Source organism: Pezoporus wallicus, unplaced genomic scaffold (genome assembly GCF_028554395.1).
Source record: "Pezoporus wallicus isolate ANWC-B61680 ecotype Strahan unplaced genomic scaffold, APGP_CSIRO_Pwel_v1 contig_11994, whole genome shotgun sequence".
Classification (NCBI taxonomy): domain Eukaryota; kingdom Metazoa; phylum Chordata; class Aves; order Psittaciformes; family Psittacidae; genus Pezoporus; species Pezoporus wallicus.
This window is the reverse complement of record NW_026635733.1, coordinates 12,076-36,624: the sequence shown is the minus strand read 5'-3', so window position 1 is coordinate 36,624 and position 24,549 is coordinate 12,076. Positions and strand designations below refer to the sequence as shown.

At 57.9% G+C, this 24,549-nt stretch overlaps 1 protein-coding gene across 3 annotated transcripts; it reads right to left on the bottom strand.

Moving 5' to 3' along the window:
* Positions 1-143: 143 nt before the first annotated feature.
* Positions 144-22,921, bottom strand: BCORL1 (BCL6 corepressor like 1). Of its 3 annotated transcripts, none has more exons than XM_057397978.1 (14): positions 22,738-22,921; positions 15,648-15,785; positions 13,118-13,208; positions 10,283-12,871; positions 9,814-10,027; positions 9,545-9,625; positions 8,937-9,386; positions 6,839-7,068; positions 6,536-6,742; positions 6,285-6,451; positions 5,966-6,111; positions 5,032-5,109; positions 1,943-2,096; positions 144-844 (listed from the first exon to the last, which is right to left on the bottom strand). In XM_057397978.1, the coding sequence occupies exons 2-14, from the start codon at positions 15,731-15,733 to the stop codon at positions 568-570; spliced, it is 4,770 nt and encodes a 1,589-aa protein (XP_057253961.1). In that variant the 5' UTR covers positions 15,734-15,785; positions 22,738-22,921; the 3' UTR covers positions 144-567. The 3 variants fall into 3 exon arrangements, with proteins under 3 accessions (XP_057253961.1, XP_057253962.1, XP_057253963.1); XM_057397979.1 differs by having other exon boundaries at positions 9,814-9,979; positions 22,738-22,919; XM_057397980.1 differs by lacking the exons at positions 15,648-15,785; positions 22,738-22,921 and adding an exon at positions 13,859-13,993.
* Positions 22,922-24,549: the final 1,628 nt, after the last annotated feature.

Here is a 24,549-nt window from a genome sequence, read left to right as displayed (position 1 = left end):
TCAAGGAGCCCATCCCTGGAGGCCCACGACCCCCCGGGCCTGCAGCTCAGGTCCAGGGGAGCGCTGGCCTCAGAGTGTGCCAGACAGGGGCTGGAGAAAGCCCTCACCCCTAGCTCGGAGCTCACTATCACAGTGATACAGACTCAGCAGAAAACAAAGGAAACATTTACAAATTAAATACTAATTAAATAAATACTATGGAAGACGTTGGGAGGGGGAGGTCAAACAGAGAGGCCCAGTTCCACCGGGTCAGGCAGGGCACCCTCCACCTCTTGTGTTGGGGGAGCCAGAGCTGTTGCTGCCCCAAGAGCTCTGGCTCACGTGGCCCCACAGAGAGGGCTTCATTGCCCACAGCAACTGGATGGGGCTGACAGCTGCAACCGCTGCTGCTCGTGACAAAGGGATCTGGGCAAGTCCTTGGAGGCAAGGGTCCTGTCTCCCCAGTTGGAGGAGAGCCTCGAGGAGAGGACTGGCTGGCCAAAGACCCAGGTCCCTGCTGCTGGCGCTGAGAGGGCCGCTTCCCGTTGGTCCTTATTGCCTCGTGATGCAGGGAGCGAGCCGTTTCCGTCAGCTGCTCCAGGCCTGATACTCCACCACCGAACCCAGGAGCTGCAGTAGCTCGGGCTCATAGTGTACCAGCTCCACTGTCTCTGCAGAGCCCTGCACCGGCTCGGGGCTCTCCTGCACCTCCTCCTGCACCAGCACCTGACTGAGAGAGACCTGCCGCTGGAACTCAGCCTTGGGCAGCGTGGCAATCTCAAAGTGCGGGAAGCGGGCCTGGAAGATGCGGGAGGACAGCTTCAGCCGCTTGAGCACGTCGGAGAAGAGGAACCAGTTGCAGGGCCTGCAGGATGGTGAGAGGATGGCAGGTTAGGGCCACCGGGGTCTGCAGGAACGCTGCCCACTGCACCGCCGCCCACCCGCAGCACGCTGGCCCTCCCCTCCGCACACCCGGCTTTGAGCGCTGCTTTGCAGGTCACACTTCACAGAACCATATAACCAGAGTCAGCCGGGCTGGAAAAGACCTCTAAGATCATCAGGTCCAACTGCTGCCCAGCACTGCCAGAGCCACCACTATCCCACGTCACTGAGGGCCTTGTCTACACAGTGTGTGGACGCTGCCAGGGCCAGTGACTCCAGCACTGCCCTGGGCGGCCTGTTCCAATGCCTGAGCGCCCTTGGGGGAACACGTTTTTCTCTCAGCACATCCATACTTGCAGGAGGGCCCATCCAAGTGAGCCTCCTCCCCCCAGGCTCCTCCACGGACACTGGGGAGCTCATCAGTCACAGCCAGCCGTTCATCTCAGCCTGACGCTCGCTCCTGCCCTCATCTGGATAAATCCTGCTATGAGCTCTTTGCTGACTGCAAGAAGAGGCCAAGGTGACCTCCTCAGAGGTGGACCTCTCAGAATTTGCCGAACAAATTCCATCTTACCCTACATCTTGCACTTGCTTCTCTGACTTGGGGCTTATAAAGTGTGATTTCTACCTTCACATTTTTCTGAACAAAGAGTCTATGCAATACTTCATTTTGAGACGTCTCATGACAGGGAGCTGTCATGCCACAGCTGGGTTTCTGCCCCAGCAGCAGCAATTTTCTCCTCCTGGGGAAGCTGCAATAGCTTCATCCCTCCGTGTTTCTACCTGCCAAACAGGGATAAGTCATGTCCTCCTTTGGAGGGGTGCTTTGAGATCTACAGGACACAAGTGTGCTCTATCGGGCCTGTCTCCTTAGCATGCAGTCAGCTTGGGCTCCCAAAGCTTCTCAGGCAGGTGTGAATTTTCCATATATAAGTAACTCAAGTCATCTGCACCTGGAAGATAGCCTAAGGCTTCCTTGTATTGCCACTATCTTCTCAAGCTCAAGGGCTCTGTTCTGTGAGCTCCGACTTCACCCTAGCATTAATGTCACCCACATGCTCTGCTCCAGGAAGATACTCACCCCCGAGAGACCGACACTTGGAGGTTATAGCTGGGAAGCAGTGGCTTGTCTGAGAACTCAAAGAGGAAGTTGTCTGCATCTTGGTCTTCTTCCTCCTGGTCTGAACTTCCCGGAGGGTTGAGCAGAAGATCACATCCGATGCTATCCTTCCCCTCTGCAACAAGCAAAATAGACATCAGCATCTCTCACAGTTTCACATCAGCCGGTGCTCATCACTCCTTAGGGAACAGCTCTGCACAGCTGCACTGGCTACCACCACTGTCCCATGTCCACAACATCCCAGCAGCTCTAAGAGCAAAGTCCCAGGGGCTCCTCTACAGCGGTGTGTCAGCAGCGGTGCCTAAATACAGACAGCAAGGCTGTGCCACCAAACCATGCACAAACGTAGAGACCAATACAACCCAACATCAATAAGCATGACTTCAGAGACTCAGTCCCACAGATTTCTGGCTTAAAGCTGGCTGTCCCAGGAGCGTGTGAGCTCCAGCAGGATTTGCTTCATAGGAGATGGAGAACTGCACACTTGATCCATAAACCATTTGAAGACAGTTAAATTTACTATTCATCAATCTGAAAAGCATCTGTCGAAAAATAGCTTGCTGCCTGGATTTTATTAAGAGGTATGAATAGTCATGGCTTTGCAGAGTGGTTTTGTCCTGCTGAGATAATACAGGATAACTCCAAAAACTTCCCACTAAATAGAGATTAGGTTCTACACAGAGAAGGAAGACCAAATGTGCTGGTAGTAACCAGCAAATAACCCAATCATGCCATAGTTCAACACCACGCATGAGAAAGCTCCACACACCACACTCTACAAACGAATGCAGCCCCCAGCAAGAATGTCATTTTACTCAGAAACAGGAGACAGGCTCCAACAGGGTCTCAGGAAAAAAAAAAAATTATTTCTTAGTCTGCCCGGGAGAAAAAAAAATAAATCCCTACGAAACCGGAAAAAAAAAGGGGCTCGAATTGTCAAAGCTTCCTGTAGACCAGGCCAAAACTAAGTGACAGGAATCTCGGTGCAATGTCACTGCTGGCAAAGCTTAGAGGCCATCACTGAAAAGCCTCACATCCCTTGAGCAACCCAGGAAGAAAGAATATAAATGCAAAGACGTGGCAACAGTGCGGTTCAGTGTCTATCCTGAACACTCTCCTCACTCAGTCCTCTCTTAGAAGGCTGGGACAAGAACAGGGACATCCTGTACCACTGCCAGGAGCAGGGAGACAATCAGGCACAAAAATGCTAGTCCCAGGTGTAGAAGAAAACCCTGGAGCAGGGCTTGGTGTCAAGCTAAAGCATCACCAAGTGCAAGACACTGATGACTTTACCACACACAGACCTCAGAGATCCCACACCCTGACTTCCCTCTATCTCTTGGCCCCCCGAGATTTGCAGATCTAAAGGAACATGTAGACAATATTCCTGCCTCAAAGAATAGCAACCGACTGGAGCTGCAGCCTGGGAGTTTTCCTCCACATGAAGGGACATGCAATGCTTTGTGCTTCATCTGGTGGAAAGGGATCCATTCCCCAAGAAACACCAAGAAGTGACAGTGTGCTTACTGAAAAGTAACCTTTCTTTTTGCTTCCAGGGGTGAAGGACAGAAATGTGGGAAGACAAGATACAAGATAAGATTTTTCAATACAAGCCAAGGGATATGGAAATGAAAGAACTGAAAGAAGCAGCTAATTTGAACTTGCTCTTCCAAGATCCACCCGTTTCACTTCAGGCATCAGGGTATACAAAAAACAAGGCGGCACATTTCTAAATCACTTGCATGCAGCAGTGGGTCTTCTAAAGGGTATGCAGTCTCTGCAATCCCATGCTAGGATCTTCAAGAGGAAAGAAGTGGGAGATAAGCAGATGCTAGAACTCAAGCACATAAACTCTCTGGGTAACCAAGAACTCAGCATGTTGTGGTAACCAAAGGGAGCCAAACTCTCCTGCCCACAAAACCGCACACAATTATCCTTCCTTGTTTATCAGAGAAATTCAAGTGGGAATCAGTGATCAATCAAAAAGGGAAGTATCTTCTAAAATATTACAGTCACAGAACAGCTTTTTTTCTTATGGTGAAGAGGCTTCCTCTGAAAGGACTGAGATAGCTTCTAGAGTGAGAAATTCAGAGGAAGGAGGCTGCAGCTTGAACTGTTTCCTTGGCACACCTGAGGTGCAAAAGCCTACAAACAACAGTAGTACAGAATTCCTTCTGTTCTGAAAGGAAGAGACATCAGGGTCCTCCAAGAAGAAGCAAGGACATCCTTCCAGAGGTATCATCTGATTTTTCTGAGCTTCTAGAAGGATGTTGGAAATGACACAGGTGAGCAGCTAAAACCAAGAGCCTTTTAGCTTGCCAGTGTAAATAACCCAAGCCTTTACAAAGGGCCTGAGAATCCTGACCTACTGCCTCTGAAGTGGTTAGGAAGGACTCTGCAGTCTGCCACAGCCCCACAGCTACATCCAGAACATCTTCATTCATGGGCCCTGGGGGAACTGGAGGAACACCATGAGAGATCTGTGGACCTTGTGCCTATGTTGTTCTGAGAGAACTTCTAAGCTGGTAACCACAACTTTCAGGAAGTGACAGCAGAAGGCACAGGTCTTGCCTTCCCTGGGAAATGCCTGGCACTGTAAACAGAGGACCTGGCCCAGCCAAATGCCATCCCTCCAGAGCAGAGGAAAGGGAACCTGGAAGAAGTTCAAGACTTCTAACACCTCAAAGGAATAAGTATGTCCTGTGTGTGCATTGGATTTGTCTTTTATGATTGGTTAGCAGGGGAGCAACAAGAAGTGCTACAAGAATAACATGTTCTGGGATCGATACCCAGAGACCCTTAGGAATCAGCAGCAGCACCTGAGTCCAGTCTTGCACACCACGCTCAGCCCACAGGAGGGAACCACACATGCAGCTTCCCAAAGAAAAAGTCCCTTTCAGGAGCAACTCCCAGTATGTAACATTATGGCAAGATCTCTGTCAAGGCTGTGAGCTGGGAGGGACACATGCTCAAGCAAATGAGGGGTTGCTACCTGGCATTACATCTCTCTGCTCTGCTGCTATACACGAAATGGCACAGACTGAACTCACCTAGTACAGAGCTACTGTAGAAGTCCCACGCTGTGCGAGGATCCCCATCCGTGCGCCCCTGGAGATCCAAAAGGTAATCTAGAGAAGATTGAGAGGGTTAATGGTTATCTACTGAACAAAGCATGAGACTGGCATGCACATCCAATGATCCTGGGTTACACCCTTCACCTCTGCTGCTCTTCCCTCGTCTGCAGTTAGGGATTATGGCAAAAGCTAAACCACAACTTGCAGGAAGAGTACCCTCACTCAGAACAATGTGGCCCCAGCCTGAGAACATGAAATAGAAGCTGAAAAGGGAAAACAACTGACAACACCCAATGTGTTGGAAAGAAGGGTTCTTAGGGTGGCCTTGAGTTCAAAATGACATCTCCAGCACCTGCACATGTATTCAAGCCTGAAGGAGCTCAGACAGACAGCTGGAAACAAGATTTTTCCTGGTGGTTGTGTAGAAGTCAACACTCATCTCACCTCTACACAGAGAGCAGCAAGCAGGTAGGCCTCACTCTCTGCCACAGGGATTCCAAGTGGTCCCTTCTGACAAGGGAAGGTAGGCAGCACTTGGGCATAGCTGAGTAGAAGGCACTGTTACTTGGCAGCAAAACCCTGTTACTTAGGTTATGCAACAGAACCAGGAACTGTGGAACAGTGACTCCAAGCCTCATGCACAGCACTGTCTTTAGTTGTGTGACCACAGAATTGCTATCTCCTTGCACACTGAAGACTGAAAGTGGCTTTTACCTTAGTTGGAAAACAGTACACAATCCTGTAATTAAAGTTTGGGTGGCAAACACACAAACACATGACAGGACAGAGCTCAAATTAGTCAGTCACTTGCTACTCAAGCGCTTCTAAACCCTCTGACACCCACAACTGGTCCCATGTGCTGCCACACGGGAAGGGTGGAAGCACTGCCACCACTGGGCTTTGCACCTACCGCAGAGGAAGCGCTTCATCACCTCGCTGGTGGCAAGCTTCACAGCTGTCTGCCCAGAGTAAGTGGCCAGAGTGGGATCAGCACCATAGGAGAGTAGAAGCCACATGGTTTCCAGGTTGTCATTTGCTACTGCATCGTGGACAGGCCTACAAGGACAGAAGCATTGATAGGAAAAGAGAAAGGCAGAGTTTGCAAAGCAAATGCTGTTTTGGGTTAACACGAATCTAGTGATGACCAACAGCACATCCTGAAAATACAACCTGCTCCCTGCCCTGACTTCCCCAGGGCTTCCCCAGGTGCTCCCCTCTCAGTGCCTTGCCTGGTGCCATCCTGCGCACTGCAGTTCACGTTGGCACCGTGCTCGAGCAGGATGTGGAGGATGTCAATCCAGCCTCGCGCACAGGCTTCGTGCAGCGCTGTGTAGCCAGCATTGTCACGATGGTTCACGTCGCTGCTTTTCTTCTGCAGGCAGTACAGCACCACGTCCTACAGGAGCAAGAGTTGTTGAGGGCCTGGTTACACATGAACCCAGACAGGGCAGCACAGGGAACAGAGGGCACCAAAATTCACCTTGTAGCCCAGGCGAGCTGCTCGCTGCAGAAGGGTCTCCCCTGCGTTTTTGTTCACAATCAGCCGCCGAGCTCCAGGAGGAATGCTCTGGACTGGGGGCAGCTCGGGGGAACTCCCTGGGCTGACCCGACGGGACTTGCAAAGAGTCCACAAGTCCTGGGACTTCTTCAGAGAGTGGATTTTTGGCTGACTCCAAGAGCCTTTCCCCTGGAAAAGAAAGGAATGCGACTCCTTGGCTTACTAACAGGAGTCCCTTCTCTCTCTTCTCCCCATGTGTGCTCCCCTCATCAGTCCAAGCCATACCTTCCCCTCATCACAGATCCCTGCCAGGTGTTTAGTTTTACATTTGCGTTTTCCTGATGGTTTCTCCAGTTCTTCTTGGGCAGGAGAGCTGTCAGAGTGCTCCAGGAAGAAGCCATTCCGAAAGTCTGGGCACCCTTGAGATTTTCGGGGTGATGGGGAAAGCCTGCTCCTCAGCCGTAGCTCTGTGCCTTTACCCTTTACAGACTCCTTCTGCTTCTGGTACCTAAACTCTAGAGGAGAAATAGGAATGAGGAGCTTCTGGAGGTGCAGCACCACCAAAGGCTGCCAGGCAGAACAAACTGCTGATCTTGGCAGGCTGCACATCCAGAGGCCCAGACCCATGGCAGAGGCACGGCAGTAAGTGGAAGCAGAGTGAACATACAGGTTCTCCCCACCAGGGATGGACTCTGCATAGACACAAGACACCCACTGGCAGATGGTGTCCTGGTTTCAAAAAGGTCAAGCCTACCTAGAGCTGGGGCTCACACACAACTGACCACAGCTTAGGTCTGACTGGGAACCCAGTATGAAACTATCCAGCAGATCGCTGCAGCTTGTACCCAAAGATGATGCAGATTCTTCAGCTAGGAGACAGCACTCTGCAAACACATGGGCTGGACCCGTCCCTCCTCAGGCTGCCAGCCCACTCACAGTGCCCAGGTCCTCATCTACAAAGCCAGTGATGGCTTTAGGCCACAACTTCTGAATCCAAAATACAGAAGCTTACCCATCTGAGGGGCGAGCAAGCAGTCCCTGAGGGGAAACTGGCTTCTGGACACAAGACAGACACTCTTAAGATGTGTGGTAAAGCTACTGGGGAAAACCGTCCTCAATGCTGCTGCACCCAAACCTCCTTCTCAGGCTCTGTTTGGAACAGATGCCAGCAGAGGCCAGCCTGAGAGCACCCATGAATTGCAAAGATGCCAGGAAGCCCATCAGAAACTTTGCTCCTGGTCTCACAGGGGCACCCAGACACAACATACTGCAGCAATAGCGTAAAACTGTGCCAGAGCAGAAGCAGAGCTTGAGCCATCAGCTGGCAGAAGTGCAGCAGCCATCTATATGACTTCTCACAGTACCTCAGAGTATCTCAGCGTCTCCTGAGGACTGTCAATCTGACCACTGGTGTGGCATAAGGCAACAGGTTCGTACCCACTACAGCACCTCCAAGAGAAAGGCCCAAGCCTATGGAGAGCTGGCAGAACTGCTTCCCCCAAGCTGGTGGCTCAGGCACACTCTCCTGCAATCCTGGAAGAAGTTACCTGTGGGACACCTGGACACAGCTACAAGCTACCAGCCGTCAGCACACCCCGAGACACCGTGTGCTGCTGGATGAGCCCCAGCCTTACGTCCGACAGCCTCAAACATGCTCCTGCCTCAAATTCTCATCCAGACAGAGAGAAGGGACTGCAGAGACTGCTAAACCTTAGGGAAATGCAGGTCACAGGCTTGATGTGACTGCATGGGCTGGGCAGTGCTGGTAGAGTAGCGAGCAGGATGCTGGCAGGGGCACTGCATCCTCCTCCCAGCAAAGCTGAAGACATGAACCACAGTGGGGGTGGGCTGGGGGTTGTCTCTGTCACCTGCAGACACTCCAGCTTTGTTAATCCTCTTGCCCTTGTGCTCCCTGGTGCAAGCTTGCAAGTTGCCTTAATAAAGGGACACAGAGCATAAAGATGCCCAGCTAAATTGTAGTGGCTCCACTCTCCTATAGCCAGCTGAACACTGCTCCCAGGGGCCTGTGCTTGTCCAGAAATACTTCTCTGCACTACCTCATCTGATTCTCATTTTCCCACGCCCTCTGTCTTTATCTGAGGGTAAGACCAGTATCTAGTTAGTCACATAAGGCTGCTTTTCCTACTCCAAAGTTTACTGTAAGTATTTTGGAAAGAAGAGCTGGTCAGTTGAAGCCTGCTGCCCACGCTGTGTACATCAAGCCACTAATAACAACGGAGTTTCATCATTACAGAAATAAACCAAAACAGCAAAAAACACCAAAAAAATCTCACACACAATAAAAAACACCCAAAATCCCAACCGAATGAGAAATCCCCATTTGTCCCCAACCTGGTACCAGAAACCCCTCTCCAGATTGTACCTGCTTTGGATTTCCGCCTCCTGTGGGAGTAACCAACCCGCTCCTCCTCTCGCTCCGTCAAATATTCCCCCGTCTGGTACTTCCGACTTTTCTGTCGTCTCCTTTTCTTCCTTTTGACATGGCTGTCATCATCCTCCTCCTCCTCGTTGGGCTCCCACAGCTGCCTGGGGGATTCCACTCTCCATGGCAGGTCCCGGGTCCTCCTTGTGTGACAGCTGCTCCTCCCGGACACAGACCTGTCCCTGTCCCTGCGGCTGTGGTAGCCAGTTGTCCTGTGGGATTTTCGCAGCTTGCGACGTTTCAAAGATGTCTCCTCCTCCTCTTCCTCTTCCTCCTCCTCTTCCTCCTCCTCCTCTTCGTCTTCCTGATCCTCCTCCAGCAACGGTAGAACCTCCTGACCAGTCACATCACACTCTCCCGTCACACCAGCAGAAGAGCCAGCATTGCTTCCTGCAAAACATGGGGGATTTCTAGCTGACAAAGAAGCCAAGAGTATCTACAAGAACAACCCTGCAAGGCAGGGCAAAAGACAGAGCCAAGACCACGTGAAAAGGGAAACACTCACAGTCCACGCAAGCCTCCTACCCGTGTCCCTGGCACTCACTCACCCGACTGGCTGCGCGTCCGGCTGCTCAGCACCACTGGAATGAAATCCCGAAAGCTGTTCTTGGGTTTCTTCTCAAGGTAACCTGTGAGGAAAACATGAGCCTTGAGGAAACAGGCCACATCTGTGCACATACACATCTGCTGACCTGGCAAGGGCAGCCCAGCACCACACTGTAGCTCTGGTTTGGATCCCAACCCGCTGCAGGAAGCCACTGCGTGAGGAGCCACTGCAGCCTGACCCCGCAAGGACAGGGTGCCGTGCCCCGAGTACCTTCCTCACGGCTGTCTCCACACTGCACCAGCGATGGCAGCTCCGTCTTCACTGGCCTCCGCCGCTTGCGCTTTACCCTGAAGCTGTTGTGGTCCTTCACCGGCCCCAGGCAGGGCTGGGCTTCTTGCCTGCCAAGTTCATGTGGATTGTCGTGGTGTTTTCGCCACTGTGTGTGGAGGACACAGACTGAAGCTTGAGCTGGTGACTGACTGAGCTGGAGCAGCAAAGGAGAAGGGACAAAATGCTGTCCCCTCCACTCATCATGCTGGTGCCCTCCAGCATCTTTGACACCCCAGATCCATTTTTGCTCTAGATAACCTGCACTAATCCACTGCCACAAAACTCCAAAGAGCATGGGTGGAAAGTGCTGTGCACTCAACTAGCCCTCCCCCGTGAGAGCTCCCTCCTTGCCCCAAGCCCCACCTGCCAACCTCTGCCATAACCCAGCAGCCCCGGCCCATCAACACACCTTCCGGCCATGCACGCTCCAGCTCCCCGACTTCCCAGGGGCCTCCTCGCTCTCCTGGCCTTGGCACTTTAGTCTCTTGTGGGCCTGCCTGGTGTCCCCACCATGCTGCCGCTTGGACTTGCAGCGCATGCTGCCCTCTTGCTTGATTTGGCCTGCTCCTTTGAGTTTGACCTCGGCAAAGGCTTGGGGAGCAGTCCCAGCTCGCAGGCAAGTCACAGGAGTGAATGACAGGTCACACTCCACTCGCTCCTTCTTGACCCTGCACAGATCCACCTGACGCACACACTGAGGGGGCTCTGCAGCGGGGGGCTCCTGGGAGCCTTCGCAGCCCAGCTCCTTGCACTGACTCTCTGCAGGCACAGAAGGCACCTCTGAACTCACTCGCAGGCTCTGCTGCTCCGCTGTCGGCACCTCATGTGATAAATACGCTGCTAACACTTGGGCTTTAGGTTTTCCATCCAACTGCTTGAGGCTACAGCTCCCTTGGGGAGGAGACTCAGTCTCTACGTTCTGTACATTGCCCTCCTTACTGGAGTCAGGCTTCGGTGGATCACTCTCCTGACTCTTCTGAGGGTTGTCCAGCTTCCCCTTCTCCCCTTTCACATCCAATGCACTGGTCTGAGGAGATGGACCTGCATCCAACAAGACCGGGTTAACCGGCTGCTCGTAGAGCTTGGGCAAGGACCGGCAGCTCTTGCTCTTGGCTCCAGCTTCCCGTTCCTGAGGTGGGAGCCTGGGAAGTCCCTCTGGCAGGCTCTGGGCGGCTGCACTGGACTCTGTGGGCTGCACGCTCGGGAACGTTGGGAGCTCACCTGCACCTGCTGGCTTGCAAGAGCTATTCTGGCCTGGGGGCAGCTGCCCGGCTGTGGAGATGCCAATGGAAAGCAGAGGGGTTTGATGATAAGGAGACAAGCCAAGGGGCAGAAGCTGAGGATTGGAAGGTTTTCCATTCATGGGACATCGTGGGTACACACTTCCCTGGCCAGGATTCCAATTGGAGATGTCCTTGGACTGACACAAAGGAGCTCCCGGAGTAACTCTGCCATGAAGAACTCTCCTGGCAGGATCCTGCTGTCCTTCTGTGCTGGTCTGGTTGGCTTTCTTTCCACAGGGAATCCCAGCACTGCGAGGCTCTCCCTGATCAATGACGGAAATAGGCTCCTGCTTGGGAAGGTGGCGCGGGTCCCTGCTGAAGCTCACAGCGGGGTCCTTGCTGAGCAGCAGTGAGGCAGGCACCGGGCTGGCAACGCCAACATAGGTGCCTGGAATGGCGCTGATAAGTGCAGTGTTCTTCACCCAGGAGCCCTGCTCACCATTGCGCAAGAACTCGGGGAAGATGACTAAGGGAGGGGTGGTGCCGAGACACGAGGTGACGCTGCTGCCCGTGCTCTGGGCCGCACGCTGGGACTTGGACAGGACTGTGGTGAGAAGGGCTTTGCCGCTGGTGTGCACAGGTGTGAGGATGGGCATAGGAGGTGTTTTGCGTTGGCTGGGTGGAGGCAGCTTCTGACGATTGGACTTGGAGGAGAGATCGAGAGGCATCTCACTGCACTCCGGAGACGAGACCATCTCACGCTCCAGCTGCGGAGGGGACTTCAGAGGAGAGAGCGATGTGGCAGCCCCCGGTGCGGGCGGCTCAGGAGCTGCTGGGGCTCTGGTGTATGCACCAGTGCTGGAAGACGGAGCAGCACTCGCACACGGGGCTGCCAGTGAGGGCTGGCTGGACGAGGGTGAAGGGCCGGTGGTGGATGGGGGAGTGCCCTCGGAAGCAGCCTGGGGACCACTTCCTCCTGAGGGCAACGGGCAGCTCAGCTGATTCACCTCCACGGACACCACTTTTGCATCTGAAGCCAAGGGTCTGGTGACGGAGAATGTGCAGGGGTAGGAGCGCAGCTCTGGGGAAGCGATAATGCCCGGCAGGCAGCGATCGTGTAGGTAGGAAGGCAGGACAGGGAGGGTGAGTGTGGAGGAGACCCCCAAGGTGGCTGGAAGCGTGGCCACGCTAAGTGGCTGCCCACAGCTGGGCGGTGGGATGTACACCAGTGACTGGGTTGGGCTCAGAACTGCCCCAGCCTGAAAGGACAGGGGCAGCTTTTGCATAGCAGGGGCCTGAGATGTGGGAAAGCACACTCTGTTCAAAGTAAAAGTTGTAGGAGTGGAGGCAGAGGTGTTGCAGCTGGAGACAACCACAGGAAACGTCCCTTCTGCCAGCACACCTGGCTCTTGTGCTCCATTGCTTGGGGTGATTTTCTCCTTCCCAGAAGGCTCGCTCTCTGGTGCCACGGAGCAGGCTGGAGCAGCATCAGCCTGCTTGGCGCTGTGAGGATCTGCAGGTGTCCAGGCAGCATCAGCACCGCTACTCTCCTGCTCTGCAGCCCTCGGGATTGCAGCCTCCTGCCCTCTGCCATTCCCCTGGCTTGCCAGAGGGCCCAGGGCATCATCTTTTACAGTCTTTTCCACTCCCTCTGGGTTTGGGTTGGGATCAGGTGGCTGCTCTTCCAGTTTGGGCCCAAACTTTTCCTCCACCTTGCCATCAGTGTCCAGGCCCTGGGCACTGCTGCCACCACCACTGACTGCCGTGAGCTCCACCTGCAACAAGAAGGGAGAAGGTGTCCGTAGGGCTGTGCAAGTGAATCCTAGTGAAGCAGGCAGGACCTTCTCCCTAACCCCCACCCAGACACAAAGACAGAAGTGGCAAACAGCTTTGTTTGCTTCCCCGTGCTGCACTCCTCTCGAGGGGGAGGCTATGGGACCCATTAGAGTAGATGCTCTTTCTTGGCCGGTTCCATCAGGGAAAGGCCTTCTCAGCCCCACACAAGCACACAAGGAGCTCACCTCGGAAAGGCTGCTGCTGACACAAAACTCCTGAGACCTCAAGTGCTGGGAGCTGCTCGTTTTAGACTCCTCATCAGAAAGGGGGGCTCTCCTGGCCAAGGAAGAAGACAGAGGATTACAAAACACCCTCCCAGCACCCCAGCGCAGGACAGCAGCAGAGCTGGCAGCCTAAGGAAGCGTGGCTGCTCCAGGTAGCTCCTCCTCACCACACAAAACACAGTGGGTACTAGCCGCTGCAGACCAAGGGGGTGAGGAGTACTGCCATGTCCTCCCGCTCCCGGAGCAATGCCGCCTGGATCACACCTCCTCTCACATAACGGCTCTCCCTATGGCTCCTGCAGCCTGGACAAGCCTTTCTCTATGGCCCAGCAGCTCTACACATCTTCCTCAGCCACAGCATTTTGGCCCTCCGGCTGTCCTCAGTACGCTGCCTCACAGCCTGAGCCCACACCCACTCCTCACCCTCCGCTTCCCGTTCTGCTCCACCACATGTTTCCAGTGCCATGCTCCTGACCCCCATCCTGCTTGTCTCTTCTTCCACAGGCAGCTTCTCATCTCATTCCCCCAGCCCCATGCCCTGGGCGTTTGACCCTTTCCCTTTGGAAAGCTGCTCCTGAGTGGAAAGACTGGATTTGGGTTCAGGGATGTGAGCCTCACTGAAGCAGGGTGCATTGAGGACACAGCTCAGGATCCGCGGGGACAGGGGATGGGGCGCTCCATGCCTGCCCCAGCAGTATTTACCCAACGGCCGTTTGCTGTTCTTTAAGGGTCATTCAGACAAGCTGCTGAGGCCGGGGTAGAAGAGCTCGAGTTCAGCTTCTGCCGAGGACACGACCCGGTCCCAGCCCTGCCCGGCTCTCACAGCGAAGTACCACACACGGTGCGACCCGGGGCTGCCGCACGCCGGCACCGGGCCTCGCAGCACCGCTCCCGCAGAGCCCTCGAGCCCGGCCGCGGTCAGACGGCACCAGCCGGAGGCTGCCGTTAGCCCGGGCAGGTCCGGCCGCCGCGGGGATGGAAATGCCCAGGCCCGGCCGCTTCTGCGCAGCTCGGGGGCTCGGGGAGCTTAGGGCCCAGCCCTAAGCCGGGACAGGGGCCACCCCGCCGGAGTGAGAGGGGCCTGGAGGGAAGAGGGGGACGCGGGGAGCGGGGTCGCGCAGTCAGCCCACGGTCGCAGCCCGGTTCCGGAGCAGCGGAGCTGGCCGAGGGGAGCCGGGGCCGAGTCCGAGTCCACACGGGCGGGCAGGGCGGCGGCCGGACGCCAGGGGGCGCCCGAGCGCAGCTGGCTGCCCGCGGCTCTGCCGGCGAACGGCAGGAGCTGGACAGCGGGGCCGTGCCCGGCCCGGACTGGAACGGGAACGGCACGGGAACGGCCCGGCCCCGGGTACAGCCCCGGCACAGACCGGAACGGGCACAGCCCCGGCACGGGTACGGGCAGGTCCCGGGCACAGCGCCGGGCACTGCCCCACCTCCTCCTGTCCTCCGCTACCTCCAAGGCCGCCGGGGCCGGACCTGCCCCGCCGCCACTGGCCCCAGACCCTGTCAGCGACTGGCCCGGTCCCCGCCGGGGATGCTCCACAGCCACCCGGTGCCAGCCGAGGGAGAGCGCCCAGCCGCAGCCAGCCCGGTTGTCCTCTCTTGCTTGCGCAGACACCCCAAACTTCCATGTCTATTGCAAACTAGGAGTGGCTGCGAGTGGCTCAGGAGAGGCAGAGGAGGGCAGCACCGTTGCCAGCTCTTATCTGCGGGACACACGGCGGGCCAGGCGCTGCTGAGGGCTGCAGATGATCTCTGCCATGTCCCTGCCTCCAGCGGGGCTGAGCTCGTCCCACGGCTCCTCTGACCGGCCCTCGCAGCATTCACCCCCAGAGTCCAAAACGCCCACAGCGAGCAGTGGCAGGCACATGCTGCCTCTGAGCCCATAGAGCTTCCCAGGCTCTGGCAAACCCACTGAACATGTGAAAGCCCCACAGAAGCCCCAAACTGATCAGTTTTGAGAACTGACAACCCCAGAGTCATCAGGGGATGCAACGCCACAGGGCAGGCCAGGAACTTGCCTTGGTCGATTCTGCTTCCCAGCCACTAATCCTCCCTAATCTCATATTTGGTGGCATGTCACAGCTCTCTCATCTGATCATTTGGTCTGCGCTAACTTTCCCGTGTCACCAAAACCTCTTCTGAGTGGCTTGGTTTGCAGTGGGTCAAGCTTCCCCCCCCCCACCCCAGCAGTTCAGAGCACAGGTGTGGTGAAGCAAATAGCACGTGCAGGCTCATCCTCAAGCCACACAGCAGAGGCAATGCAGCTACACGCTCTGCTTGTGGGCCCTCCTCGATGGAGCACAATGGCTTTGGGGACCATCACATACCATCTGATCACAGACCCATCCCCCCCCGTTCTCTTGCACACCTCAGTCTGTGTTACACCCCAGGAAGCACAGGCTGAGCCAGCACCAGCTCCCTTCCTACAGCCTCTCCAATTCCAAGGCACTTTTCCCTTCCTCCTTCCCACTACGCTGCCGACGCACCTCACCTCTCCTCGTTGAGGCCACACATGCGAATCCGCTCTGTGCTGGTCCAGTTGTGCACCCCACTATAGAGAGGTGCTGTAGAGATCATGACAGCTGCTCGTCACTGACCAGGGCTGCTGGGGCTCGAGAAGCCGCTCTGCCTGCAAAAGAAAACCAGAGGGTTGGGAACTCTCCCAGGGATGCTCCTGTTCAACCGCGCTTCACAGAGCAGCATCCCCAGCTCCGCTACTGGGCAGACAGGTGCAGTGCCCAAGATGCTACACTTCTGTCTGGAAGAGGGCTAGAAGCAACCAGCAGTGCCCCAGGCAGCATCCGCAGCCCACTCGTGTTACAGCATTACTGCCAAAAAGCCTCTGGCTACCCTGAGAGTTTCACACCGATGTCTTCACACACACGTGCATCCCTCACCCTCGCCTTTCTTCTCCCTCCAGAGGAACACTCAGCACTGGGGAACAAGCCACAAGTCAGACTTTTACCCAAGAAGAGGGTCTGTTAAAACGCTGCCATCCCCCAAGGCCCCATATGACTTTCACAAGCCAGCACATGGCAGGTTCAAGGAGGAAAAACCTCACATGAGGCAACTGGGGGACCCGGGAGAGGAGCAGAGGCTTGCCAGCAGTGCCCTCAGACAGTGCTGACAAGGGATTACCCCCTCCCTCGGCCAGGAAGGTGCTGGTATTCAGCAGAAGTACGGAAGGAAAACATGAGGAAATCCAGGGATTTGCGAGCATCCAAGACGCACCGTCGGCTGGGTGGAGCTTTTGAGGGAGCGCTGCAGCCAATCCTGCTGCGCTGGGTGTTCCAGCACTAAGGCAGCTTTGCTGCTCCACTCCTGTCAGGGAAAAAGCAGCGGAGGAAGAGAGGATCCTCTGCGCTAACAAGTGGACCCGGTTGAACCAAGCGGCGCTGACTGCAAACGGCAGAGATGCTGCCAAAGAGGCTCTCGGTTCGGAGAAGCACGGAGCACCTGAAGGTAAAGCAGGCACGGAGCCACTGCACTGCTCGGTGCAGCAAGCGAGAGTGGGAAGAAGCTGAAAGTGACACGTGATCCTAAATCTCCATCGGCTGGCTGTTCCCTGACAAACTCCTGGCGACACGAGCTCTGAACGGGACAAGAAGCAGCTTGCACCTTCCGTTTATGCGGAAACGAGCCACGCAGGAATCTACCGGTCAGCAGCTCGAGGGGTCCAGCCGCGGAACTGCATGCAGCCGCTGCCGGGTGCCCTCACCTCAGCCCAAACGTGCCTGTGGGGATCCTCAGGCAGAAAGAAGTGCCGGGCACGTAGGAAAAAATGGGGTGAGGCAGCCTGTTTGCAAAAAAGCAGCGACAGAGCCATCTGCACGTATGAGGGCACAAGTGAGCAAACAGAGCGCGGCAGCCAGAGGTCAGGAGAAGCGGGGGAAACCTGCTAAAGGACACGGGTTTGGAAGCAATGCTCTGCAGTGAAGGGGGAGCCGGGCGGGCGGTGAGACAGAGAGCAGGGTCATACCCAAAGAGAATGCGAGGTGGCTTGGAGCAGGAAGGGGAGGAGTTTTGCAATGCTTGGAGAGAAATGCAACATAAAGGAAATAGGGGAACAAACAATCTGCGGGGATTTCACCATCTTAGGCTAAACTGAAAGAAAGGGAGGAGAAAGGTCCTGCCCTCGAGCATAGTGACAGGACAGATGTTTGGGGGGAAACCAAAAGGGATCTTTTTTGTGCAACAGGGAAGGGGACACATACGGCTACACCATGTGGAACGGGAGTTGGAGACGAGCTGAAGCCTTGAACAGACCAGGCGTGACCCGAGAATAGGTCTGGCGAGGGAAAAGTGATAAGAAGGTGGTACGAGAAGCTGGGAGAAGCAGCATATTTAGAGTACTTGAGTAAAAGCTGGTCAACAGAGGAGGCATGATGGCCATGAGAAGGGAGCCGGGAGGACACAGCAACAGAGATAGACACCGTTTCATGAATTCTTGGCCTCTGTCCGCTACAGACGACATGGGACACGTGCCAAAGACAGGCATTTCACAGGGAACGAAGAACAGAAGAGAAAAAGAATCAAGATTTCACCTACAAGAAGGAATAAAACGGGGGCAAAACCATAGATGTGGTCTCAAGCACAAACCTGCACAAAGACTGAAAGAACAGCATCCTTAAGGAGGTAGGCCAGGAGGTTTATTGAGAAACATGGGAAGAGCAGCAGCCTCCCAGCGCAACGCCGAACCAGAAAGAGCAACTGCAGCCTCCCCTGGTCAGAACATGCTTTCTGTCAAGTCGACATGAGGAAACAGAGCACATCTCCTGTCTACACTTGTGCTGCTTGAAGCGACTTTAAACGGATGTAATGAAACGAGTAGGAACCCCTTGGAGAACACAGCTAGAGCTTGGCTTCACATGCCTGTCTTTGAGCAGAAGGAGCTGTTGAAGCCCTTCTCTTCCTTCACCCCTTCAATCACGTCACTGAAACTATGCAGGGTCCTGGTAAACTTGATCAGGGAGTTGATCTCAGTTTAAAACCCTTGTGGGCTCCCCCCTGGCCTGGTTCTAACCCCTACTAGCTCCTAGATCAGGTTCACCAAGAGGGACAGAGAGCACAGCCTGGCACAGAACCTGCTTAACCCATCACATCTGTCAAAGGAAGTGTACATGAAACCACAGTCTTATTTTGATTTAGCTAAATAGATGCCCAGCCAATTTAAGTAACTCTGAAGAAAACCGGTTTAGAATGAAGTCAGAAGATGAGCGCTGCACTTTGGGCTCATGGTGTGATATTAAAGCACCTTCACCCCCAAAAAGATGCTCTAAGAACTGCAAACAGAAAGGTGCTGAATGTGTCCACCTCCAACAGCAAACCCTCAAAGGGATGTTCAGTGAAACAAATCCCCTCCTGAAATTAAAACCAAGGGGGATTTGTTCATTTGTTCAATGAACAACCCATGTTCATTAAAACCTCTCATCATTTCGCAAAAAGAGAGGCTGCTCCTTTGCAAACCAGTCTCTTCCAGGCTCCAGAAAAAGCAGATGTTGTCCTTGTAGTAAAAGCAAGCTTGTACTCAGGTTAGCCATGACTTAGCTACACGTGGAATTGAGTCAAGCAATTACTATCCCTTCTGAAATACCGTTGTGCAGCCAGTAGAAGTGAGTTTCCTGAGACAAAGCTCTTCAGGCATGGGTATTTTCTAATAGTTATCACCACACAAATCCCCCTTTCACCAAAATCCCAACAGCATCAAGATAACCATCTCTTCAGCCCAGGCTGAGGGTGGCAGGACAGGCTGCTGCTGCCTTCACCCACCCACTCCCACATTACCGAAGAGAACCAAGCCCACACAATCTCCATGCTGACCCCTGCTAAAACCCTGCCCGCACCCTCTCAGTGATCGGAACTGGAGCTGCCCAAGGTGAGGCTTCCAAAGCAAGTTTTCCATTGCCATGCTGCCCCTTGCTCTCCATCTCCCAGCCCAGCATTAACGCAGCAGGAATTGCAAAGTGGATTTTGCAAACTACTCCCCCTGGCAAATAACAGCAGTCCCTCAGCCAGATCAAGCTCCCTGACTGAACTCAACAATCAGCTTCTCAAGTGCTTGCACCAGCAGCTTCTCTGGGCTGCTTCCAAACTTCCAGCCATAGGTAGCAAGGAGTTGGTTTTCACCAGAGGGTTTGGTGCTGTCATGTTTGCATGACAGATGTCACATCTCTGTTGCCACCTGGTCTAACCATACTGCTCTGGTCAGGTCAAACAGAGCCAGGATCTCCAGCAGCCGTCCACCTCCAGGACAGCTGGGGTGAACCCATGGTACAGGAAGGGGCCTTTTTCCTCTTCTTCTTGTGTTCAGGACCACACTGCCTTGACACACCCCCCCACCTGCAAGAAGCTTTTCATGTATTTCTCTGCTCTGTACTAAATTACATCAATTTCAAGCCGCTTACCTTCCTCTCCCCCATCCCAGCACTGGCACATGAGTAATGCACCGAGCGGTTGCCACTATTTCAGGTGCACCCTGCCTGGGCAGGCACGAGATGCCAGGTGCTGAAATGCCAGCAGCCAGTCTCCTATAACCCCCAGCGCAAGGCTTCCCCCCGCCAGGCAGGAATATCACCCCAAGAGCATTGGTAGGAACTCAGCACAGCTCGACAGAGCTCCAAGGCCTTTCTGGACACTGGCGGTTAAGTGTGACAGCGGCACAGAGGGAGGAGGAGGTTTTCCACCTTAGGGCTTGGAGAAGCAGAAAGCCCAGTGGACCCCATGCAGCAGCAGATGGGGAGGCTGCAGCAGGTCCCCTCCCACTGTGCAAGTGAAGGCCGGGGAGGGACGGATGCACTTTGACCCTGAAAACACACTCACGGGAGACACCTTTGCCACATTCATGCCCAGAGAGCACTGAAGCCTCGAAGGCTGTTGGCTTGGGTTTGGTTTTCCCCCAGATAGCAATGGAATATCAAACGGGGTTTCTCTGCTGGGAACTCCAAGCAGGACTCGGAGCTCGGAGCGCATCGCTCAGTGCAGCAGCGCAGGGCGGCAGGAGGAACCGGCTGCACCGCCAGGAACGGGCCATCACCCACAGCGCTCCACTCTCTTTGGCAGCCTTCGTTGCCATTAGTAACACAGGCAAGAAATTATAGTTGGTTTTACGTGTGACTGTCGGGTACCCATTTAAGTTCCAGAGGTCCAGAGCGAGCACCAGCCACCAGAGTCACCTCAGGTGCCTTTTCAGCTCTGAGCATCACTTTGGGAAACCCTTCAGAGCAAAGTGCTGGCAAAAATATCTGAATTAAATAAAAAAATATACTAAAACATGGTGACGGTCCCCTCACAGGACTCACAGCGGGCACAATGCACCGCCAGGGGAAAATCAGAACAAGAAAACTGAAATGAAAAGGGAACAGTTTTATCTGTCTTGTATCACGTTACTGCTCTTGAAGGGGTCAACAGCAGCACTGGTACCAACTGGGAACAACCAGGGTGGCACAAATCCCTGCAGGGCCTGCCCAGGCCACCACCATGGCCTGTGTCAGCAGGGAGGTGCCGGGTCCAACCAAGTCTCCCACGACCACCCCAGCTCAATTTAGGTCCCCCCAGCTCAGATGGGTCCCCCCAGCAGCCCTGACCACTGCCAAGCTGAGCCAGGCTTTGCCTCCACGTATTTGCTTAAGCTCATTTAAAGACACAGCAACACTGCAAGTAATTACAGATACTCAGCGCGACAAATTGGAAATAAAAAAGAGAAAATCCATCCCCGTTTGAAATGAAACAAAGAAAAGTTTGCCACTCATTTGCTAGTCCTTTGGTCACTCATCCCTGCTGCCGGCGACCAGCACTGAGCACTCCCTCGCTCACAACACCGGGGCTGTCCTCACAAAAGGCCACTGCTGTGCATTTAAGGACTGGAAAAAAGAGCCACCGAGGGAGGACAGTGTAAAAAATGTGTCTGACACGGCACGTGTCACCAGAAATACCGCGACGGGAGAGCAGCCGCCTGTCCCTGGTGCTGGGCCGGCACGCCAGAGCCCAGCACTGCCAGGGGCAGCTTCGTTCTGGAGGCCATCGTGCCAGAGCCAGTCTTCAGAGCCCACCCAGGGCACAGCTCCAGACCCAGGCGATGGCGATGAAGTGGTGCCTTGGGAGACACCAGCACCCGCCAGCAGGTACCCAACCGGTGAGCCCCAAAGGCTGGTGATGGCAACGAGGAATGCAACAGGGAAGGAAAGGCTGGTGCAGACATGGTCAAAAAAGACGTGACAAGCAGCAAAGGGAGTGGGGTGCACCAGCCCTTCCTCGCAGGGATCCCCCCTGACTCAGCTGCTGCTGATGAGGATGCTGGGGAGCAGATGCTCTGCCGGGAGGAGAGACTTTCTCCATCGCTATGTCAGCCTGGAAGAGCTTCTCAAGGAGCTGTTCTGAGCTGGCAGCACCCGCGCCGGGGGAAGGGAGCGACGCTGCTCGCCGAGAAGCTGCACCGACCCTGCTGAACACCGACACTCCGTCGAAGGAGTTTTGGTTTCCTCTCCGTTACGGGCGGCAGGAAGCGCCTCCTCCTGCCCGGTCCCGCCGCTGCCTGGCCATCACCACGGGCACTACGGGGCCCGATACGGCTGCCGCGGGCTCGGGGGGCGGCGGCGCGGGGCCGGCCCGAGCCCTGCCCGAGGCGGCGGGGCTGGTCCCTCCCGAGCCCCGCGAGGCCGCGGCACAGCCCGCGCCGCTAACGGAGGCCCCCCCGCCCCGCCCCGCGACACGCCGGACCCCACGGCCGCTCCGTGGGCCAGGCCCCGCGGCACTGCCCCGCGCCGGCCCCCCGCAGCCCCCGGTGTCCGCTCCGCCTCAACGGCAGCCCCCGGGGCCGCTCCACACGGGAGCGCGAGGCCGCCTCTCGCCCCGCGGCCCCGGTACCCGCGGCCGGGCCCCACCTCCCCGCGCTGCCGCACCGGGGCAGCCCCGAACATGGAGGTGGCGGCGGCCGCGCTGCCCCCAGGGAGGGCTCTTCCGCCATTGCCCGGCGCCCGCCCGGCCGGCTCCCGGCGCTGCTGCCGGGGCGACTCGGCCCCGGGCAGGGCGGCCGCCGGCGACGGGCTCGGGCCACGCTGCTAAACTCCGCGAGCGCCCGGCGCCGCCGTCCCGCCGCTGTCGACCGCCGCCCCGGGAGCGCTGCGCCCCGCCGGCCGTCCCGCCCCGCCCTGCCGACCGGGACCCCCGCGCCGCCCCGGGAGCGGCAGGTGTCGCCGGTGCCGGTGCCGCCGCGCGAGGCAGGGCAGCAGCGCGCCGCGCCGTCGCGGGGCAGAGAGCGGAGCACAACGCCCGTTGCCCGCTGCCCCCGGCCCGGCGCTGTCAGCACCCGCCGTCCCCGCCGCTGTCCCGCCGCAGGACGTTGTCCACCTCCCACCATCGCCAACTCCCCCCCCCCCCCCCCGGGGGTGTCCCGGGACCGTTTCCATGGAGACCCCGTCCAACCGGGCGGGGAGAGGATGGCTCGGGCCGCCCGCTCCCGTCCACCCCCCCCTCACCCCCTCGGCCGTGGGTGCGGGGCCGCGCGGGCCCGGGGTGCCCGGGCAGAGGGGGCCGGGGCGTCCGGTGCGGGGCGGCGCGGCGCGGGGGGGGTGTCGGGCACGCACCTGCTTCCCGAGCCGGGCGGGCGGCGGGGGGGGGCGGCGGCGGGCCGAGGCGGGCCCCTGCCCGGAGGCGGCGGGTCGGACACTGGGCGCTGCGAGCGGCGGTTCGGCGGCGGCGGAGACACTGGCAGCGGCAGCCGGAGTGTGAGGGCGAGAGCGAGCAGCGGCCGCGGCGGCTGCCGGGAGCTGTAGTCCGGTGGCCGCTGCCGCCCGCCCGCCCCGCGCCCCGGGGACTGCGGCTCCCGGCGTGCCGCGCGCCAGCCCTGCCCGCGCGGGGGGGGCTGCGCGGAGCCGGCCGAGTCCGGAGGGGGAACGGGCAAAGGGGGGTAACCGACCGGGAGGGGCCGGTAGTACCGGGCGGCACGGGGCGGAACGGCGCGGTGCGGGGGGAGCCCCGCGCACACACACACACATACACCCGACCCCGCGCCGGGGCACCAGCGCCCGCACCGGGAGCGGCGCTCGCTCCGCACCGGGGGGAGGAGGATGGAGAAGGAGGAGGCGGCGGGGCGGGCGTTCGCTCCACGCCCGAGCAGAGCTGGACGGGCAGCGCTGGCGGAGAGCGCAGCTCCCGCAGCCCCCGGTACCCGCCGCCGGGTGCGGCAGTGGGGGATGTCCCCGGGCGCAGCCCCCCCGAGCGGGGCCGGTGGAGCGGGCGCGGAGCCGCCTGCCCGGCCGAGGTGGGCGCGGGGCCGGCGATGGCGATGGGTGTTCCCCCCGCCCCCGGCGCGGTGCTTCGCCGGGCGGGCAGCGCTGCGGGGTAGGGGCGGCCCTGGGCGGGGGGCGAGTCGCCTCCGCCTCGCCATGCGGGGCATCGGGCTGCGCTGCGTGGCGCCGTGCGGTGGATCGAAGTTTTTCACTGGCCCCCGCCGGCGGCACCGGGGCCCTCAGGCCCGGCGACCGCCGCACACACACACACACAGAGCCCCTCCGATGCCCGGCATGGGGCGGCCCCCGCGGTGCCCGGCCGCGCCCTGGCCTGCTCCGTTCCGGTCGCCTTACCGGGCCCGCCCCGCAGCGACCCGGCGGCTGACAGCCTCGTACGGGCCTCGGGACGGGCGTCCCCGCAGCGCCCTAGCGCGGCCGCGCTGCGCGGGCACCGTCCGCCCCGACCCTGCCACGCTGCCCGGCCCCGGCGCAGGCACCGCCCCGCAGCCCCCTCCCCTGCCCCGGGCAGACCGGCCTCCCCCGGGCCGGCCCCTCGCCCTTGCCTCCCCCCCGGGCCGGCCCCCGCTCAGCAGCCCGCCCGCCCCATCCGACGCCTCCGGCCTGGCAGCTCCCGCCCCGGTCCCCGCGCACCGGCTGCCTCCGCAGCCTCTCGCCGCCGCCCACCCCGCGGAGGTGGGGGGGATCCTCCATTTCCCCGTTTCGGGGGGCACAGAACCGGCGGGTGGGGACCCAGTCCTGCCCTCGAGGGTCTGCCGGGGACGCGCAGGAAACACCCGTCCCCCCGGGGAGCAGCGGGCAGCCGGCTGCCGGGTGCCTCACAGGGCTCGGGCAGAGACCGGCACCGGCAGTGGGTGAGGGCCCGGAGGCCGCGCTGGGGATGCAGGATGGCCGTGGATTTGGGCTGGGGGTCACCAGAATCCGGAGGGGCGGGCGGGGGGTCCGTGCTGCTGCCTCCCTCCCCCCCCCCCCCCCCCGCAGCATGGTGCTGCCCCAAGGTGTGTCCAGGACCTGCCTTTCTGCTGTGGTGCCTGTCTTCAGTCCCGGATTTGGCCTGTCCAATGACCACGTCTCGCCTCATTCCAGCATGTGTGACATCTGCTGGGACGTGGGGTCACTCCACAGGGCACACTGTGGTGGATACCCCTG

Bases quoted from the DNA above. Each gene is read 5' to 3' on its own strand.
- BCORL1 (XM_057397978.1), bottom strand. From the start codon at position 15,733: ATGATCTCTACAGCACCTCTCTATAGTGGGGTGCACAACTGGACCAGC. The intron at 6,452-6,535 runs GTGAATTTTGGT...TTGCTCCTGTAG, and splicing joins CAGCTCGCCTGGGCTACAAG to GACGTGGTGCTGTACTGCCT. The intron at 5,110-5,965 runs GTAGGTGCAAAG...AATCTTCTCTAG, and splicing joins GATGAAGCGCTTCCTCTGCG to ATTACCTTTTGGATCTCCAG.